Here is a 21108-nt window from a genome sequence, read left to right as displayed (position 1 = left end):
AATTACATATATATGAAAAAATATGTCTGCATGTATACTTTTTCAAGTACATGCATCTAGCAGGTCATTTAAAGAGTACAATATACCTCACTCTCAATAAGGGAAACTGCCCTAAAGGTAGTGTCTTCCTTCTTTTTTTATTTTTGCTGCCTTCTCTCCCTATATTACAGTCATGCAAGAATACTGCTTCACTGATCTAAGAAGCAGAATATTAAGAAGGTGTTTTCTACCCACACATTTCATTTTATTATGAAATCTAAAGTCATTACTAAGATATATTAATATATTTTCATAAATGTCATTGTATATAATAACTATATTTTGTTTTTAATCCTGTGACACAAGAAGTACTTATCATGATATTTAAACTTTAAGGATAATTTCATTCAAACATATGTATATGTATTATATACATATATTCAAATTAAACAATACAATATATATGCACATTACATATGTGTGTGTGTGTGTGTGTGTGTGTGTGTGTGTGTGTGTGTGTGTGTGTAATTCAATCAAATCTGGCTTATTAACTGTGAGTCATGACCTAGTGTGGCTGACTGCTGTCTTTTTTTTTTTTGTTTGTTTGTTTTTGTTTTTTTTGAGACAGGGTTTCTCTTTATATCCCTGCTGTCCGAGAACTCACTTTGTAGACCAGGCTGGCCTTGAACTCAGAAATCTGCCTGCCTCTGCCTTCCAAGTGGTGGGATCAAAGGCATGTGCCACCACTGCCCAGCCTGACTACTGTCTTTATTGTTGGGGTTATTTTTTTCATTTCCTTTTAGGCAGAGTCTAGCAAAGTAGTCCAAGCAAACCTTCATTTGTGATCTTTCTGCTTCATCTTCCGGAGTACTGGACAGGAAACTGTGGGCCAACCTACCTGGATGATTTAACATTTTGACATCTATAAAATTTGTTCATATTAGGTACGTGACTGGTACATTTCACACTTCTCAATGGAAGAATTTACAGTAACACATTGCCAACAATAAAACTCATCAACTATTTTAGAAAACTATGAGTGACATAGAGTTGTTATAAGGGATAATAGATAGTCTTTTAGCTTCTGGATTTCCCGAGAAAAATTCTTACCTTTCCTACATACTGAGTGTCTGTACCTGTATACTCTTCTAACAGAAAGAACTGATTCCACATCCAGCCACGCTTGGCACGATGGAGCATTTTACCCTCATCATTTTTCAGATTCCCTATCCTTCTCAGGAAGTGACTGTTATCCTTTCCTTGTAATGTGCTGTTGTCAACCATATGGAAAATGCAAGTCCAGATGACCAGTTGAAGACAGCGATAAGTCCTCATTATCTTCACCTTCAGAAGGATGAAAATTTCAATGTATAGTCTGTGGAGCAAAATGTAGAAGAGAATGAATACACGCTCAACAGTGCAATTTAAGATGACAACATTAAAATCATAAAAAAAAACCTATGAAAATTCAAACCACTAAAATTCTGCAAATTAAACTTTTAATAAAAAGTATGAAATTAATTAATTGGAAGTTATAAGCCTTAATAGTGAGGTATATTTAGCTATATACACATGTCAATGAAACCAGATACTTTAATGAAATTTGTTTTATTCTCCTTATCCAGCAGTTTTCAGAATGTGTTCTCCATCCACTTTCTTTTTCCGAAATGAACCAAAGAAATGAAAACAAGGAAACAAGTAGTTAGTTGTTCAGTAATAACAAAAGTTATATCCAATCTACTCAAAATAGGTGAAAAGTCTTACATTTATGATCAAGACCTAGAAGAAAACAAAATGAGAATACCTTTACCGCATCCTTTCAACACACAGAATTAGCAAGTGTGTTTTCGGTGTAGACTATGAAACAAAAACAAAACCAGATAAACGGGATTCTTTAAAACTAATGGTATTTTAAATAAGTCAAATGAAATAGTGAAAAGACTTCAGAGGTAACTCGCATGAAGGAACAGAATATTGAGATAACATGTAGGTGATAGCTTTTGATATCCTTTTTTTTTTTTTTTTTTTTTTGGTTTTTCAAGACAGCGTTTCTCTGTATAGCCCTGTTCCGGCTGTCCCGGAACTCACTCTGTAGACCAGGGTGGCCTCGAACTTTGAAAATTATTTTATTTATTTATTTACGTTTCAAACATTGCCCCTCACCTAGATCCCCATCCCACAGTCCTTCACCCCATCCCTTTCTCCTTAACCTCAGAGAGGGTGGTCCCCAAACTCCTTTCATGATGCATCAATTCACTACAGGATTCTGTGTGACCTCTCCCACTGAGGGCAGATGAGGCAGTCCTCTGCTACATGCATGCTGGGTGCCTTGGATAAGCCTGTGTATGCTCATTTGTTCATGGCTTAGTCTCTGGAAACTCCCATTGGACCAGGTTAGTTGACCCTGTTGGTCTTCCTATGGGGTTGCTATCCCCTTCAGCTCCTTCTCTCCTTCCCCTAACTCTTCCATAGTGGTCCCTTACCAAATATATGAGTAATACAAAAAAGAATTCAAATTGACACAATTAACTTGATCAAACATGGACAAGAACGTTAAATCAACATTTGGGGAAGAAAAACAAAATAAAATATGTTTTAAAATTTTGAAAAATTCAGATGTCCTCATGAAAATGCAAACAAAAAACATAATAGGATATTAAATCATCCCAGTGGGAATGGCTGTTATTAAAAACAGAAAAAATAACAGTATTGGTGATCTAGAAAAAGGGACCCATAGAAACTGTTAGAAGGGTTTAATAATATATAGAAATTTTTCTTAGACGAAAAAAAAAAGCATAAATTCTCCTACACATTAAAGATAGGATAGTAATTAAAATGCCATGGCACTCTATATTTTGTTAATTTGTAAAATACAGCTGAGACTCGCAGCTCTACTCCCTCAGATGAGTAGAGAACCAGGAGTTACTGGAAGAACCATGAAAGTAAAGAGGGAGTGTTGCTGAGTAGGAGTGTGAGGAGAAACACAAAAGGAAATATCGTGTCACAAGTGTTCTGGAGGAAGATGGAAAAAAAAAAACAATTGAAAGTGGGGTCTCTAATTGGAGAGGTGGAGGGAGATTAATATAAAATAAGGGGTAAAGATAGTAAAATAATAGAAAGCTGTCTCAAAATTCATAACAAATGGTCCTATTAACTACCCCCCAAAGCAAAACATATAGTATATGAAAGTGTATGCATAAATGTACCTATATAATTTAAATAAATTTTCTCATCTGAGTTGACAATGCTTCAGCCAACAGCCAAAATCAACCTTTCATTAAAACAAAATAAAACAAAACAAACACATAAAACAAAACAACAGCAACAGCAACAAAATTTGGACTTTATAACCCATTTATGAGTTACTGATCAGCATTATTTAAGAGACTCTCAAAAGATACAGGGCTTTGCTCTTGCTCATCATTGTCTCTTAGAGGTGGTAGATAATTTTTTCTTGCTAAAAACAGATGCAGGGCAGAGAGGCCCATGAGCTGGACCTGATGTGAAAGTCTTCTCCCTTGTGTCTAGCTTCTATCACACCAGAAAGCACCACATAAGCTTCCAATGGAGGGAAGTAAGCAACAATCCCACCAAACCATGTCCCTGTGATCAATACCAATGATCAGCATGGTACAATATCCCCACAGCTGCATTGGTACCAGGCACACCCTTGTGAGACTCTGAGAGAAGGCGAATATTGTCACAATATATTGTATGAACATTTTTTATATAAAAAAGGAGAAATGATATGCCACCATAGATTTCCTGTAGCTAAGTCTATAAAGTGATTTCTTGTCTAATGATTGATTCTAGAAAGCTCAAAATTTGGTCTTAGGCCATATATGACATTGGATTTATCAGACAAAATAAATTATATTTGGGAATATATACATGTGAGTGTATTTATATACATACATACATACACACACACACACAAACACACACTCACACACACACAAACACACAAATACACACACACACACACACATTATTCTGATTTACTCCCACTGTGAAATTTTATTTTGACATTAACTTTGATGATCAGCCTTTCAGGAGAATTTAAAATACTGCTCATTTTTGAAATATGCTTTAAAGGAGATATTCATCTTTTGTGGAATGTAGACATTTGAGTGGGAAAAAAAATCTAGTTGTATTTAATGTATCAGCATTTAGGTAGTGAAGATAATGTGCAACTTTGTAACTTAAAATAAATTAACATTTTCTTTCACTGCACTCAAAAGCTGCTGAAGTATTCCAACATAACATTTAGATAGGAATTTGGCTAACTAGAGAATATGTTAAAACATAGAAAAGAGATTCAGTGAGAGAAGACATGAGTAAAGTGTGTTATACCTCCTCAGTAAAGGACAATGAATAATTTCTATAAATACAACTTGAAATTAATAACGACTACTAAAACTATCTTGTAACAATATGTGTCATCCTTAATCACATCACACACACACACACACACACTTATGCTCCTCTATGCCTTTTTAAAAATTTGGCTACTGAAGTGACTTCCTATACTCCTATAACTTTGCACATGTCCCTATGAAATTTCTGAGCATTTATGAAGTTTCCTAAAGTACCTGAGGATGGAGGTGCACTGAGATTCTTATAGAGTCCTGCTGAAGCTAGTACTATGTATGTGTATGCTTGTGGGTGTGTGGGCACATGCACACCTCTGTATGTGTGTGTGTGTGTGTGGGGGGATGTTCTCAATTCCTATATATGAGCTTGTGCACTTTAGATTGTAGACTGTGAAGGTGAAAAGGATGCTTCGGGATTTAGATATTTTATTTTACAGATAAGAAGTTCATTTAAGGATTGAAATGCAACAGTCTGGTTTGAACTTTTGGACCATGCTCAAATCCCTATGTTAATAACCTAATGCCAGCTAATGTTAATTAGCAGATGATTAAGCCAAAGAACTCATAGCAAAATGTGCTCCCTATAAGAACATGCCATGGAAGGAGTTACAGAGACAAAGTTTGGAGCTGAGACAAAAGGATGGACCATCTAGAGACTGCCATATCCAGGGATCCATCCCATAATTAGCCTCCAAACGATGACACCATTGCATATACTAGCAAGATTTTGCTGAAAGGACCCTGATATAGCTGTCTCTTGTGAGACTATGCCAGGGCCTAGCAAACACATAAGTGGATGCTCACAGTCAGCTATTGGATGGATCACAGGGCCCCCAATGGAGNAGCTAGAGAAAGTANCCNAGGAGCTAAAGGGATCTGCAACCCTATAGGTGNAACAACATTATGAACTAACCAGTACCCCGGAGCTCTTGACTCTAGCTGCATATGTATCAAAAGATGGCCTAGTCGGCCATCACTGGAAAGAGAGGCCCATTGGACACGCAAACTTTGTATGCCCCCGTACAGGGGAACGCCAGGGCCAAAAAGTGGGAATGGGTGGGTAGGGAAGTTGTGGGGAGGGTATGGGGGACTTTTGGGATAGCATTGGAAATGTAATTGAGGAAAATATGTAATAAAAAAAATTAAAAAAAAAAAAAGAACATGGCAGGAATTGAGTTCTCTTTACCTACTAGCTGCGTGGGACTATATGGAAGGTAGGCAGTTGTCACCTTGCCCCTCTAAGAGGACAACTTGATCTTAGACACATGAGTTCCCAGAACTTTCAGAAATAACCGTTTGCTGCTAACTTGCTCTTTGAATGTTAAGTTAAACTTTCAAAACCAATATTAACAAGGACAAAGTAAAATCTACCCATAAACATGTATTTAAAATGTTGACTTAAAATTTGCCCAGCTGATAATTTAATCTATATTCAGGCTGTGATCTGCATGCATATTATTTGGGTTCATTCATTGGCATTTTATTTGTATTTCTCTATCATATTCTTTAAAAATTTCAAAGTAACCACTTGAGACATACAATATTTCACCTGTTATCCTTCTTTTTCTATTGCACTCTACATTTACGACATTTTAATGCAGAACATAGTCTTTACTATTTCATTCATTCATTATTCTGCATGATGGATTCCTTCTCTAAGATATAACACAATTTGTATGAATGATTTGAGAAATTTGTGCATCATTATGTCCTCCCCAGAACTTAATGGGCACTTACTTCTTTGTGTAAAAGTATATGGCTGATGGATTAGTGCTGTTGTCTTAAAAACACAGGTCACCTATTGAATGCTTATCACTCTCACACATAAACAAAACAAGAGACAGATGGAAAAATTGATGGTAGAAGGTTTATTGCTTTTGAGTGGAGTCAGAGATTATTTTTGTTTTTGTAACATCAGTAGGAAAATTTGTTATGTTCTCACTGACATTCACAGAAGTTTGCATCAAGTAAGATTAAATGTTAACAGCAGAGATGACTGCTATAAATTATAGAATGCTTCTTATGAACTTTGCCACTCACTGATTTAATACCTTTACTTCAGTCAACCTTTTTTTTTGAGTATTTGTTTCACATTTAGGAAACATTACGGTAAACCTCCTGTGGCCAATTTAACACCTGCACATGCTTTGGCTCTGAGATAAAAGAGCACAGTTTAAAAGGTTTTCTGCTACATTTGATTTTAAAGTTAGCAATCTCTTGTCCCGTGGGGTTTATTAAAAATTCCTCACATCCTTTATTTATTCAGTAGCAACAAACTGATTACAAAATTTTCTATGCCTAATTATCTCTATCAGCTTTAACTGCTCTGCATTTTGATCACGATTTTGTTGATAAATAACTAGCGTCAAATGCATTATGAAGTACAGCATTTTAAATTTGGGTGAACTTTGATTTTGTAATCAGGCAATTCACCTGAATCTTACTAGTTTAAAAACTAAACATTGTTTTATCATTATTTCCTTATCTGTTTAATTGTATTTAAATTCCAATCTCTTTCAGAATCAAGAAAAATTATGCTTTATTGAAATTAAGTTGAATATTTACCAGTTAAATACCTGACTAAAATTAAATTTATTTCTGACCCTATATACTTATACTTATTTATATAACTTATATAACTCTAATCTAAACAAATATTTAAAGCTTATTTTATTATTAATCATGTGGATAAGTGTATTGCCTGTGAGTATGCATACATTGCAATGCAGTTTCCCCTGCAATGCAGAAGAGGGTGTGAGAACCCAGAGCACTGGATTTCTAAAGCAGTTTTAATCCACCCAATATGCATGCTAGGAAATGAACTCTGGTCTTCTACAAGATTAATATGCATTCGTAACACCTGGACAACTCATCTAGTCTCTTCAATGAGATAATATAAGACTTTTTCTTGCAAGTTTCTCACAAAATATTAATGTACTTATAACATGGTATATGTGTTGAATTTTCTATTTTACCATTATATAATTTCAAATCAGCTAAGAAATTTTATAAACACTAAAATATTAGTTTTTAAAAATAAATGTTTTCCTTTGGTTTGTGTTTTGGGATTTTCAAGATAGGATCAGTCTTTTTTTTACCCTTGCTGTCTTGGAACTAACTCCATAATTCAGGCTAGCCTCCAACTCAGAGTTCTGCCTGCTTCTGCCTCCTGAGTGTCTGGATTAAATCCATGTCCCACCAACGCCAAGCCAACAAATCTTTGCTTTAACTTGGTGCCGAAGCCATGAGGAGACATGCCTACAGTGCTTGGATAGCTAAGAACATGAGAAGACATAATCCAGACACCTATGGTGGAACCAAACATGCCTAGAAAAAGCAAACCAAATCAAACAAAACATAATTAAAGAAGTGATTTCTAATGACCTTTTGATATATTCATAGAACAGTGCCCTGTCCAGTCATAATTATATTTCCTCCAGTAGCAGATGAGAGTGCTTACAGAGACCAAGAGTCAGACAATGTGCAGAGTCACAATTGAATTTTCCATAAGGTTGTTCCCATTGAAGATCAGAGAATCCCTCTGAAGAGGGAGAGGAAGAACTATAGAAGCCACAGGATGAGGACACCAGAACATTGCCTACTGAATCATAAGCAAGTCTCACATGGGCTAACAGAGACTAAAGTGATGATAATGGGCCCTTCATGGGTCCTGTATCAGGTCAAATATGTATCTAGGTGTTTTTGCTGGACTCCTAACAATAGGATAGGGTATGTCTCTCACTCTTTTGCCTGTACTTGATACTCTTTACCTCCTATTGGGTTGCCTTGTCCAGTTTCAGTCTGAGGGTTTTTGCATTGTCTTATTGTATCTTGTTTTTTTTTTTTTTTTTTTTTCGTTTTTCAGGGTTTCAAATCATAGAGGCTTGCTCTTTTCTGATTAGGAAACAGAGGAGGAGTGGATCTCAGGGAGAGAGGAGGTAGAGAGGGCTGGGAGGAGTGAAGGGAGGGGAACGATGGTTGGGGTGTATTGTATATAAAAGAAATATAATTTCAACCAAAAAGGGGAAAATAAGAATAGAAATATTTTTAAAAAGAAACTTTGTGTTATAGACATGTAATTTATATTTTTTACAATGACATTTCAGATTTCTGCAGAGATGAAGCAAAATATTCCTGATTTCCTGACCAAAATGTACTAAATTAGAACTATAAAGTTCAAACTCTCATTATTTTTCAAAATTGATGAGGAGACTATCTCAATGATTTTGATTTGGACAGTGTTTATAAGGGAAATTACAACAGGCGATATTCACAGGAATGATTGTAAGAAGTAATCTTTTGAAATGCAAAACTCCTCTAAAATAATTCCATGACACTGCAGAAAACTATTGGTAAAAAAGTATCTGATCAAAATACTTATATAAAGAACCCAAATCAACAAAATTCAATAATTATAGTGAAATTTGCTTTTCAAAATACAAAAAAAAATGACAAATACAGATATAAAACATTCTACAAGGGTTAGTAGTTAATTAGTTTCACATAAAAATAAACTGCTCAGTATAAAACTTATAAAAATCTAAAATTTCCAGTGCTTGGATGGTGCACAACTGCAGGAATTCTCCTTCACTTCTGTTAACCTACCCACTACAGAGATGTCATTTGCAGTGTCTAAAGGAGGTAAAAATATCATCTATAGCATAGCAATTCTGTTTCTAGTTAGGGACACAGTGGTTGAAAATATTTTCTCCAATAAAATAATCTCTTTTCTTGATGTTTATTCACATTAATAATTTTGAATGGTTATTGATTTTATTCCATGTGTATGGTGGTGCATGCATGCCCGAGTGTGGCTGTATTCACCATATGCATGCAGAAGTTCACGGTGGACTAAAGAAGACATTAGATTGTATGGACTTAGAGTTATAGGCAGTTGTGAATGAACTGACATGGATTTTAGAAAATGAATTTGGAGCTTTGAAGAATAGGGAACATCTTTAAATATGGAGAAATCTGTCCAGATCCCAAATGTCATTCAGAAAATGAACAGATTTATAATTTTCCAAATACACATGGAGTGGATTATAACCTAACGATAAAAATGAAATTGGGTTTTAAGACTCTAAAACATTTGAATAAATATAAAGTGAGTGTTTTAAGGACTTGGCTCTATTATAAGAAATCTATGTGTATAATTAGTCAAATTCTATGGCGTTCTTAACTAGGTAAATTCATGAACCTCCAAATTTCAAAACACTCTAGTGGTTCCTGAGAAGGGGAAAAGAGACACGTGGGTGAATCACCACACAAGTTCTACTTACTGACACTATTCAGTAACATAATACATTGGGAAAGCATAAAGTTTTCACTTTTCAAAACCTATTACATTTTACATAAGGTGTTTCAGGAGTGAAGCTTATTACATTCAAATTAAAAGGAAAAAATCTTTCAGAGCTGAGGTCTAGAAGTATAACATATAGAGGACTCAATCTAAAGAAAGAACTGATCTCTGCCCCAAGTGATGAAAGAATCACAGTTATGAGGGCAGAAAGGGAAAAGAAACTCATGCATTTTTGAAAGTGAGTGTTGCTTCTGATTGTAATTGGAAAATAATTACACACACTCAGTACTGTACTGAATAAAGACATCCCTATAGGGGTTGTGCTGACAATATTCATCATGATGATTTTATATCCTAGAATTAAACAGCAAAGTAAATTGGTTAAAGATTTTTAGGCTTGTATTTTCTTTTTAAATTAATTTATTTTTTACACTCCATATTCCATTTTCCAACCCCCCCCCATCCACCCTCCAACTGCTCCACATCCCACACATCCTTTCCACCCCAACCCTTCTCCACAAGGATGTCAAACTCTTCACCCCATCTGACCTCTAAACTCCCTGGGGCCTCCAGTCTCTTATGGGTTAGGTACATCATCTCTGTGTGAACACAGACCCTGCAGTCTTCTACTGTATGTGTGTTGGAGGCCTCCTATCAGCTGGTAGATGCTGTCTGTTTGGTGGTCCAGCATTTGAGAGATCTCAGGGGTCCAGATTAATTGAGACTGCTGGTTGGTTCTCCTACAGAATCACTCTTCTCCTCAGCTTCTTTCTGCCTTCCCTAATTAAAAAACAGCTGCTTCTGTCCTTTGGTTGGGTGCAAATATCTTCATGTCTCTTTCAGCTGCTTGTTGGGTATTTCAGAGGGCAGTCATGATAGGTCCCTTTTGTGAGCACTCAATAGCCTCAATAATAGTGTCAGGCCTTGAAACTTCCCCTTGAGCTGGATCACACTTTGATCCTATTGCTGGACCATCTTTTCCTTAGGTTCCTCTCCATTTCCATCCCTGCAATTCTTTCAGACAGGAACAATTATGGGTCAGAGATGTGACTATGGGGTGGCAACTTGATGCCCTATTCTTCATTCTTGACGCCTTGTCTTCCTGCTGGAGGTGGGCTCTATAAGTTCCCTCTCCCTACTTTTAGGCATTTCATCTAAGGTCCCTTGTGGGAAGCCGCAAACACCATTACAAGAGATGTGGGAAGCCGCAAACGCCATTACAAAATGGTGCTGGTTTCAATAAGCCCACGCCCATGAATATGGGTAAACAACCAATGTGTGCATGTGCCATAGAGTTTTTTTGCTGAGTCACTGCCTGACCCGAGGCTCGTGAATGAGGTGCTGAGGGCACAAACAATCAGGTGTGGACACGTCACTCCTAGGCCTATATAAGCAGCCCCAGTACTGGGGCTCAGGGTCTTTTGCCTATGCAGTCCATGCTCTCCCAATAAAGGTTTTGCAGAAGGATCCTGCTGTGGTGTCTTTCTTGCTAGTGAGTCAGGTGTCACACAGTCCCTCCCTTTGATTCCTGAGAATCTCTCACCTCCCAGGTTTCTGGTGCATTCTGTAGGATTCTCCCAACCTCCTGTTTCCTGAGGTTGCCTGTTTCCATTCTTTCTGCTGTCCCTCAGGGCTTCAGTCCTTTTCTCTCACCAAATACCAGATCTGGTTCCCTTCTGTCCCCAGTATTTTTTTAATCTTGATGAAACTCATAGAAAAAAAAAACGGAAATGATAAATCCAAAGTTAACACATGAGGTTCCAAAACAAGTTTTAAATTATTCCCTGCAATAGGAATCATGTAATTATCCATTTTAAAATGTAGGAATGTGTATATCTGCATATTTCTCTTCATAAATATGCATAGTCTTTGATTTGTCAAAGAGACATCCTAAAGGAATTTCAACAGTTACTAATGAACCAACGTGTAACACAGATTGCATTCAAATAAATATAATTCAATAAAATAAAATGGTATTGTCAGAGAAAAATGACCAGTTCCAGGACCAAATAAGACAAATACGCAGGTTGAGTTTTAATTCCCTGTATTCCCATATGATAAAACAGTATTTAATACACACACACACACACACACACACACACACACACACACCATGCAAAAACTACTGTGATTCTGTATATAAGTTTAATGATTACTAATTGCCTAAGTAAAACATCTTTTACAACAAAAAGAATAAATAGTGTTCTATAATATAACAAATAACACTATATTTTATACTTATAGATTTTACGATTATAAACACGAGTGATTGATTCAATTAATAATTGTGTAAAGAAATGTCTTCAAAAGTGTATCTGCCAAATAATTTATGTTTATATTTTGCCATTATGAGGAAGAACCTGTCTTCAAGCTTTTTAAAAAATGAGAGAGAGTACTTCCCTTCTACAAGAAGTGAAATGAAAATTGTTTGAGAGCCATAATCCTATTCTGGAAAATCACAAACAACACCACAATGAGGCCCTGAGATCAATATCCGTGATGTTAAAGCATGTACCCTTCAAACAGTGTAAAGAAATGCATTTTTCCCTTTGTAATGTTCCTCACACCAGCTCATACCCAGCACAGTCTTGCTTGCAAGTAACATCACACAAACTGTGATGAAGGAGCATCCACTATCACTATCAGAGCAGACCTTCTCAAAACTTCCAAGGTCTTTATTAATAAGGAATGTGCAAGAAACTTTCCTGGCTGAGAAGAACTTTATGAGACATGACTAAAATGTGGTAGCCTGGATAAAATCCTAAAGGAATAAGTTATACTAGATATTAACCATGTAAGCACTAATACACAAGGTTCTTGATAGTAGTTGTGTACATTATTTCATTAAGTGTATGGAATGCAATGTTTTATTGCAACAACTAGTAATATGGAGAATAGGTCAAATGTTTTAGAAAACTATGACATAAATTCTCAATTTTAGTAAAATGGAATCTATACTAAAAGTTATCCTAACCTAGGAAAGTAAACTGAGTTAAATGTTACAATATAAAATTATGTGCAGACAACGGTTGCACATTATTTTCAGTATTATTATATGGAAAAGAACTTCTCAATTATGGTGACATTTTAGCAAAATGGTGGGAGAAGTCACAAAACTTCAAATGATAGCAGCATTCCCAAGAAGACCAAGCAAACAGTAGTCTGTGGTTGAAGACTGGGGAAAGTGAGTCTATTGGGGGTTGGGAGAGGACTTTGAAGTGAAGCAGATGTAACCAAAAGTAAGTGAACAGGGATAATACAGTGAAGGCAAATTGTTAAAGGAATCTGGAGTTTTTGAACTCATAATAAGTTCTCACTTTCACGATTTTCTTAGTTGCTTTTTCTGTTGATGTAATTAAGTTCACTGGCAAAAGCATCTTGGGAATGAAGGTCTTGTTTTAGATCATGGGTCATAGTTTAGTCTACCTTCGCTAGAAAATTAAACTATCAGAAACTTGAAGCAGCTGACCACATTGTGTCCATAATTGGAAAGCAGAATGTAATGAATGAACATGCTCAGTTTACTTTTTTTTCCTTTCAAACAGTTCAGTGTCCTGGTCCAATAGATAGATTCACAAACTGTGCCAGGAACTTCTTACCTCTCTTAACCAAATAGTGGTACCCAGAGTCTATTACAAACTAAATAATATCACAAGTCATACCCTTCTCCTAGCTTACCTCAAAATTGTCTCCTAGGTGATTCTGTACTAAGTCCTTGAGAATTAACACTAATCATCTCAATAATAAACAAAATCAGATGGAGGATTTGTCCTATCAATTCGTTTAATAATTACTTATTAAACACAGGAATAATTAAAATCATAATTCAATAATTATATAATACCAGTAGAGTGGAGGTTGAGGAAACAAAGGAATTAACATTCAATTAGAGTTTGTAGAGTTTATAGAGTTTGATTTATGACAAATTATTCCAGGTAAAATAGTCACACAATCTAGTTTTTAAAAAGTCAATATCAAGGACAATAGTCAATTTGTTAAGGAGGTAACGGGATGAATATAGTCCCTGACTTAAACCATAACCATATTAATTATTTGAATAATTTAGAGACAAGAATAAAGCCTATGTAGTACAATGTATCAATGTACATGAACATCCCTAAAACTTTGTATTTTACCAAGTGGCTACTATAATTTTAGAGATTGTTTTTATTAGATATTTTATTTATTTACATTTCAAATGTTGTCCTCTTTCCTGGTTTTCCCTACAGAAACCCCGTATCCCATTCTTCATCCTCATGCTTCTATGAGGGTGCTCCACTCCCCTCCCACCCACTCCTGACTCCCCTGACATTCCTCTACACTGGGGCATTGAGGCTTCATAGGACAAAGGGCTTCTCCTCCCATTGATGCCCACCAAGGCCACCCTATGCTACATATGCAGCAAGAACCATTAAACACTTTGAAAAATAGGCTTAGCTAAAGCATGTTTATTGACCCTGTAGTACAACATCTATATACTTCTTTGAAATATAAATACTTTTAATTAAAAACCTTTTCACATATTTCACTGGAACATTGTGTCTGCTTTCTCAGAGCATTCCACTAAGATGAGTGGAAAACTGGAAATAATTGGCATCAGTATCATGGAAAGGAATTAGACAAGGTGACTGGAATGGTTACTCCAGACCCATCGTGCCTGATTACTGTAGCAACCAGAGGCTCTGGTAGCAAGCAGGCCTGGTGTTGGAGATGAGATCCAAAGTAAGAGGGGTAGATGGGAGAAAGAATTTATTGGAGACTGATATCAGCATGTCTAGAGTACAAAATAGAAAGAAAAGATAGAATAAAACAAGAGGAGAAGGTGAGTAACCTATGCTAATCTTTGGAAAACCCTTTTATAGTAAACCATGGAAGATGGGTAGCTGGGTACTCATTTGCCAAATGAAAGTGAAATACCTGCTTTGTGGGCATCTTTTCTAGATGTCTAAGGGAATTTACATTTTAACCAAATAATCTGCAGTCATCCTGAAACAAACTGTGCCCTGTCTCTGAAGAAAACATTAGCATTAGAAGTCATTTGCTAAATGATATTTCATCTTCTGAGCAAATGAAAGAGGAACTTACATTTGTATGTCAAAGTTTTAATCAGCAGAGAAAAGCTATAAATGTATTTTTTTTTTCAGCCTGTGGCTTCATGTCAATTTTCAGTGTCAGAAATGAGCATCAGAGTCTGTCAGCTCCAAGTTAATGACTACACCACATGAGTCACTCTCCAGCAACTACTTCTCACTGAACACTCACAAGTTAGAAGATGGCGGCTGACACCCACATGCCAAGTGTTAGAATCTTCAGGGAATAGAGCAGGAATAGTTGAAGAAGAGCCATCCTAGGACGGGTGTGGTGATGGAAAAACACTACTCTGGGTGGCTAAGCAAGAAAGAAAACGATAGAGAAAGAAACGGAAGGTTCTTTGGGTTTAGCCACATGAGCTCAGTCCCAATTAGGGGATGATGTTATCCTACTGGGAGCTGAGAGAGACTGCGGAGGTTTGCAGCTCTTGCTTAAGAAAAAGCCTCAGATAAGTTAAGTGAGATAGAGGGAGAGAGGTAGGGGAGTGGGGGACAGCCTGACACAACCACAAATGTGGGTTTTTTTTGTGGGGGGGAGATAGACAGCAAACAAAAAACAGGGCAAACAGCAACAATAAACTCCAGTGATTTCTTGGGCACATCCAGCAATGTCAGTTAGTAGATTTATGATAGATACCATACATAGGAGGGTAAAATCCTCTCTGCTCTTGTCTTGATGACTGTGGCAGCAAGAGGCCATTTCACTTATTTTTTTTTAATTTTATGTTTGTTATGTATTTATATATGTATGTATTTCTGGGCACTGTTGCCTTGTCTGACACTCATTAAATATGTGCACCATAATAGCCTCAAACTTAGAGGACAGCCATTTTCCAGGACTTATACTAACATGATGGTCTTTTTTCCATGCACAGGCCTGTCTGAGAACAGGCAGAAAGTCCAAAGCATCTCTCTCTAAATCTTGGCTTGCAGAAGACCTTGCTAGTGAAGATAAGATCTGATTCAGCAGCACTTAATACTTATATTTTTATGTTAAAATATATTTGCTCTTTTAGCTGCAAATATATTTTTTAAATATAATATATTATCATTATGGTTTCTCCTTCTGCTCCTCACAGTTCCTTCTGATCTCCTCTCCCATCCAGAGCCACACACTTTCTATCTGCCTTTACAACACAAACAAGTGTCTAAAGAATAATAACAATATAAGTCAAAGTTGAACCAAAGTAATCAAATTGAGACACATCCTTTGTGATGGGAGCCGGGCTGAGCTGTAGCAAACAATGAGACTCAAGGAAGCTTCAGGATAAAGAGAAACCCTCATAGTTTCTTAAAAGTAGAGAGCCTTGTTAGTTTCCTCCAATTATTTGTTTGTCCTGTCCTCGATTTATTTGAGGGATTTATTCATACGCTATTTTAGGGCCTCAGTCTTCATAAAGTTCATTTTAAGTACTGCCTCATGTGCTTCAGAGTTGTTGGAATACTCCGGGCTTGACAGGTTAGTTTGACTCTGGTTTTGACAGGTTGCTGAGAGGGTACAGAGAGAGAGACAGAGAGAGACATAGAGAGAGAGAGAGAGAGAGAGAGAGAGAGAGAGAGAGAGAAAGAGAAAGAGAAAGAGAATTAGAGACAGAGATAGTCAGAGACAGAGAGAGGACCAGAGACAGAGCCAAGTCAAGAAGTACAAATTGGAGATCTCCATTTGGCCCCTCCCCTTGGAACTTGGAGAACCCTGTAGAAAAGGGGAAAAGAAGAATTGTAGTATCTAGAGGGGTCAAGGGCACCAGAAGGACATACCCCACAAACATCAACTAAGTAGATTTCCCAGGAGCTCACAAAGACTGACACAGCAAAGCAGAGCCTGCATGGGTCTGACCTAGGTCCTATGCATGTACGTTATGGTTGTTAGCATAGAGTTTTTGTTGAATTCCTAAGTCAGTGGATGCATCTCTGACTCTTTTGTCTGCTTTAGAGACCCTTTTCCTTCTACTGGGTTACCTTGGCCAGCCCTGATATGCAGGTTTATGCTTAGTCGTATTGCTTTTTTTTTTTTTTTTCACGTTCAGTGATATCCTGGCAGGGAGGGGAAGCTGTTCTTCTCTGAAGGGAAATGGAGGAGTGCCTCTGGGTGAGTGGGAAGGTACAATGAGAAGGGACAGAGAGAGAAGGAGAGACTGGTAAGATTGGAGAGATGGGCAACTGTGGTAGGGATGTATTGGAAACAAATCATAAATCAATAAAAGACAAAAGTGCTGGGGTCCAAGACTCACCAATAGAAAGCTCATTGGCATCCAATTCCAGTGTAGCTAGGCTGAAACCTACCTCTAGTTACATATCGAGGCATACACAATGTCCCCATGCTGCGAGACAAACATCAAAAAAAACCCGGAAAGCTAAATATCACAAACATCCTGCTCCTATTTATTAAACAATACCCATACATATATGGAAAGGATGAAAGGAAGCACAGCTTAAAACAGAGCCTGCACTGTACGATGGCAAGTGTTGGAATATTGAGACTGTGCAGCTCTTCTCAGGAGAGACACTGAAAAAAGTGTCGGCTCCTGCACACACAAAGATGGTCATATAAAGGTCAGAACTGTTACACATGTAAGTTTTTAGACTAGTTTATACTGCCCTGCTCACAGTTTCTTGTTTCTTTGGTTAGACCATTTTAGAAAGACTCTATCTAACAAGAGTCCCAGGGTGGGTTGGGTTAGGGTTAAGTTGTCTAAAGGTATTTTTTTTCTCATTTTCCTCTACATTCTACCTGTATATGAAGCTACTGTATCTGTCCTCATCTTATTGTTTCTTTCTTCTATCCATTTCCTGCTTCCACATCTTCATTGTTTTAATGTTAATTGGCTGTCTTACTAATCTAATTTTATCTGTATTTCTCCACTTATCACCTATTAACAGTACCTTAGACTATTAAAAGTATCTTCATACATCAATTACTGTTATTGTTCCTTTATTCCCACAAAAATGGCAGAGTTGAATAATTATGTTAATTGGCTATGACTTTATTTCAGTCCGTATGGCATTCTGGGGACACCAGAAAATGGTCAAAGGTAATCCAACATTATTTACCAATGAAATCAATGTATACAATTTCCAAAAATCTAGGGACAGAAATTGGTCATTTTAATTCAGGAAGCATGCAGAAATGCCAAGTAGAAAAGAGTAGCAAAGAATCTTTGCATACCTGATTATAGGGAAGACACTTAGTAAACAGGCACTTGTGTAAGCACCCATGCGTGTAAGCACACACATAGAGAATATTGAAATCTAAAGAAAGAAGGATCAGGTGAAATGTAAAGGGAGACACATTTGCATAATACTATATTTCTCAACATAAACTGTCAAACCAAGTGGGAGGTAACTATGTATTTCAAGCTCTTAAGGAAAGCAAGTGCTAACTCAAAGTTATTAAATTCAGCAAAATATGCCTTACATAGGAGAAAGTAAATTTTACAACATGAATAGCAAATTAAAAAAAATAAAAATAAGGGCAACTAAGCCAGTACCAAAAAGATTGCTAAAAGAAGACTACATCCTGGAGAAAAATGCATAACAAGAATGATATTATGGGGGTCAGGGGCAGGGATGTGAAAGATAAGTGGAATATCCATTCGAGGTAAAGAAAGTATAAACTCTTATATAGCCCACAAAATTATGGATCACGATGTACCATTCAATAACAACACTGAATGTTACAGTATTTGTTCTCTAATCAAACAGAATAGCAGATTGGATTCTAAAAGAGGACCCTCATATTTTACCTTCAGCAAATGTCTCTCTCTTTTAAAGACAATCACTACCTTAATTGGGAAAGCTGGATGAAAAGGCTTGTCATACAGGTACACAAATACAACTAGAAATGGAGCAGGTTTATCTATGAGTTACTGATAACGTCGTGTTCAAACCCAAATAGTCAATAGTCATAAAGAAGGTCATTTCCTATTATTTAAGGAAACAAGATGAAAACATGGCAGCTAAATTCTAAACATGTATATGTTCAACATCATAAAAAAAGAAAAAAAAAAGACAATTTCCCAAAGTCAAAACTTGATATGAAGATGCAAAATGACTTGAAGCCAATGACAATGGACAATTGCAATATATCACTCTCACTTGGCTACAGATTAAATACATGTTGACAAAGAAACTTCAGAGTTAAATGACATTCTGGATCCAGTGGACTTAACACCTACAGAATAGTCTACCCAAATAATGAAGTAGGCCACATGCCTCTGTTTGCTAGAACACTACTGGCAGCTCCCATATTAAAGATTAACATGATTGTACTGGCTGATTGTGTGTGTCAACTTGACACAGGCTGGAGTTATCACAGAGAAAGGAGCTTCATTTGGGGAAGTACCTCCATGAGATCCAGCTGTAAGACATTTTCTCAATTAGTGATCAAGGCTGTGAGGGCCCCTTGTGGGTGGTACCATCTCTGGGCTGATAGTCTTGGGTTCTATAAGAAAGCAAGCTGAGCAAGCCAGGGGATGCAAGCCAGTAAAGAACATCCCTCTATGGCCTCTGCATCAGCTTCTGCTTCCTGATCTGCTTGAGTTTCAGTCCTGACATCCTTTGGTGATCAACAGCAATGTGGAAATGTAAGCTGAATAAACCCTTTCCTCTTCAACTTGCTTATTTGTCATGATGTTTTTTCCAGAAATAGAAAGCTTGACTAAGACACTTGGGTAAATGCCAGCCATTGGACAGCTGAAGAAGACCTGTTATACATACTTAATAATTTTATTTCCAAAGTAAAATAATAAAGTTACGTTTTCTCATTTGTTGATGCTAAGTTCCATATGCATGCACACATTTTGTATGTGACATTAAAACAGGTTTGATAATTTAAAAATAATCAATGAGAAAATTAAGGATATACATTTTGTATATAAGTATTTTAATTAAACCAATCCTGACATGCAATAAACACACAGTAATGAAAATAAATAAATTCATTGTGCATAAATTCATCACATTTATACGTGTGGAGGATAACAAATGGTGATACACATAGCACAGGCTGTGCTGGATCATGTTTATCCCATCTCTGGAGCCTGATCTACAGCTCACTGGCTTAATACAAAGGTAGCGCACACACTCCAAAATATTTGTTCCAATTTTGATGAGGAGGAAGAGACTGAAATCTTTGCAATCTTTCTCCATTCAGATTACTGCAGCCTCGACTGAGAATCAGCAGTTCAGTACTACTAGCTGTTAATTGCACAAATCAGTTCACTTCTCTATCTTTTGTATATCCCTTCCCACATGCAATAAATAGCAGAGACTCAGGGCGAGTGAAAACATGGTACATATATTCCTCTCCAAACTACCTAAACAAAAATTTTTAAAAATGATACAGAGACAAGAACTTTCTCTGAGTATTTTTTTTCTATTTAACATCAATAAACATGCCAAACTGAGTGGAGAAGAGTCCATGAGAATTCAACCTCACAGGAAGGAGTATAAGTAACTAAATAAATCAAGGAGGGAGATGGCTTGATCAGTGACAAATGTCTACCCAGATATAATCCTTTCCCCAAATTAAGTGTATTTCTTAGTGGATAAACAGCATGAAAACATACATGCACTGATATATGTATATATTGAGCAGGTTTTATTCATGCTTTTATATATACATATATTTATGTTTATAGAAAATGTGTGTGTATAAAGAAGGTATGAATTTGAAAGAGAGCTAGATTTAAATATGAAAGAGTCTAATATAAGGGGAGGAAGTAGGAAAATCTTGTATACATATTATACTCTCAAAAAAATAAAAGAAGAAATAAAAAAGTAAGTTTTTACAAAATGTAAAAAATGCACAATCTGATTACTGCCTAGTCACCTATGTGTGACAGTATATGATAGCTTATTATTCTCATTAAGATACATATACACACTTATACCTTCGTATATGTGTATATACGTGTTTATGTGTTTGATTAAATGTCTTGTACACCTGGAGACCAGATACCTACATTGGATATTTTTCTTGATCGCTATTCACCCTTTATATATTTATTCCTTTATGAGCTAGGGCCTCTCACTAAATCTGGAACTAACCAATTATCTAGGCATTTTGTGCAGCAAATTCCAGGGACCCACCTGTCTCTACTTTCCCAATACCGGGATAATAGTTGCATGCTACCTTGCCTGGCTTTTACATGGGTTCTAGGGATTCAATCTCAAGCCCATATGCTTGAACCTCAAGCACTTTATCATGTGAGCCACTTCCTATGTGCCTAGCTATAATTTACTTACCAGTGATAAATCTCAGCCTAGTTTTCTCACGGCAACATTAATTTTGAAATTTTGTATGATTTTACACATGTTCCTAACAAAGGAGTCAATAATTACCTACACACAGCTCACCGCGGGG

At 36.5% G+C, this 21108-nt stretch overlaps 1 protein-coding gene across 1 annotated transcript in view; it reads right to left on the bottom strand.

The window, feature by feature from the left end:
* The window catches only part of Cdh9 (cadherin 9), a 120083-nt gene that overhangs the window by 69756 nt on the left and 29219 nt on the right, over window positions 1–21108 (bottom strand). Inside the window, exon 2 of the mRNA XM_021183074.2 lies at window positions 1090–1354. Coding sequence (XP_021038733.1) covers window positions 1090–1314 — 225 coding nt within the window. The 5' untranslated portion in view covers window positions 1315–1354. The remainder of the gene's footprint in view (window positions 1–1089; window positions 1355–21108) is intronic.

This window comes from Mus caroli, chromosome 15 (assembly GCF_900094665.2).
Source record: "Mus caroli chromosome 15, CAROLI_EIJ_v1.1, whole genome shotgun sequence".
NCBI classification, from domain to species: Eukaryota; Metazoa; Chordata; class Mammalia; order Rodentia; family Muridae; genus Mus; species Mus caroli.
The sequence above is the reverse complement of the archived record's forward strand: the minus strand, read 5'-3'. Positions and strand labels throughout refer to the sequence as shown.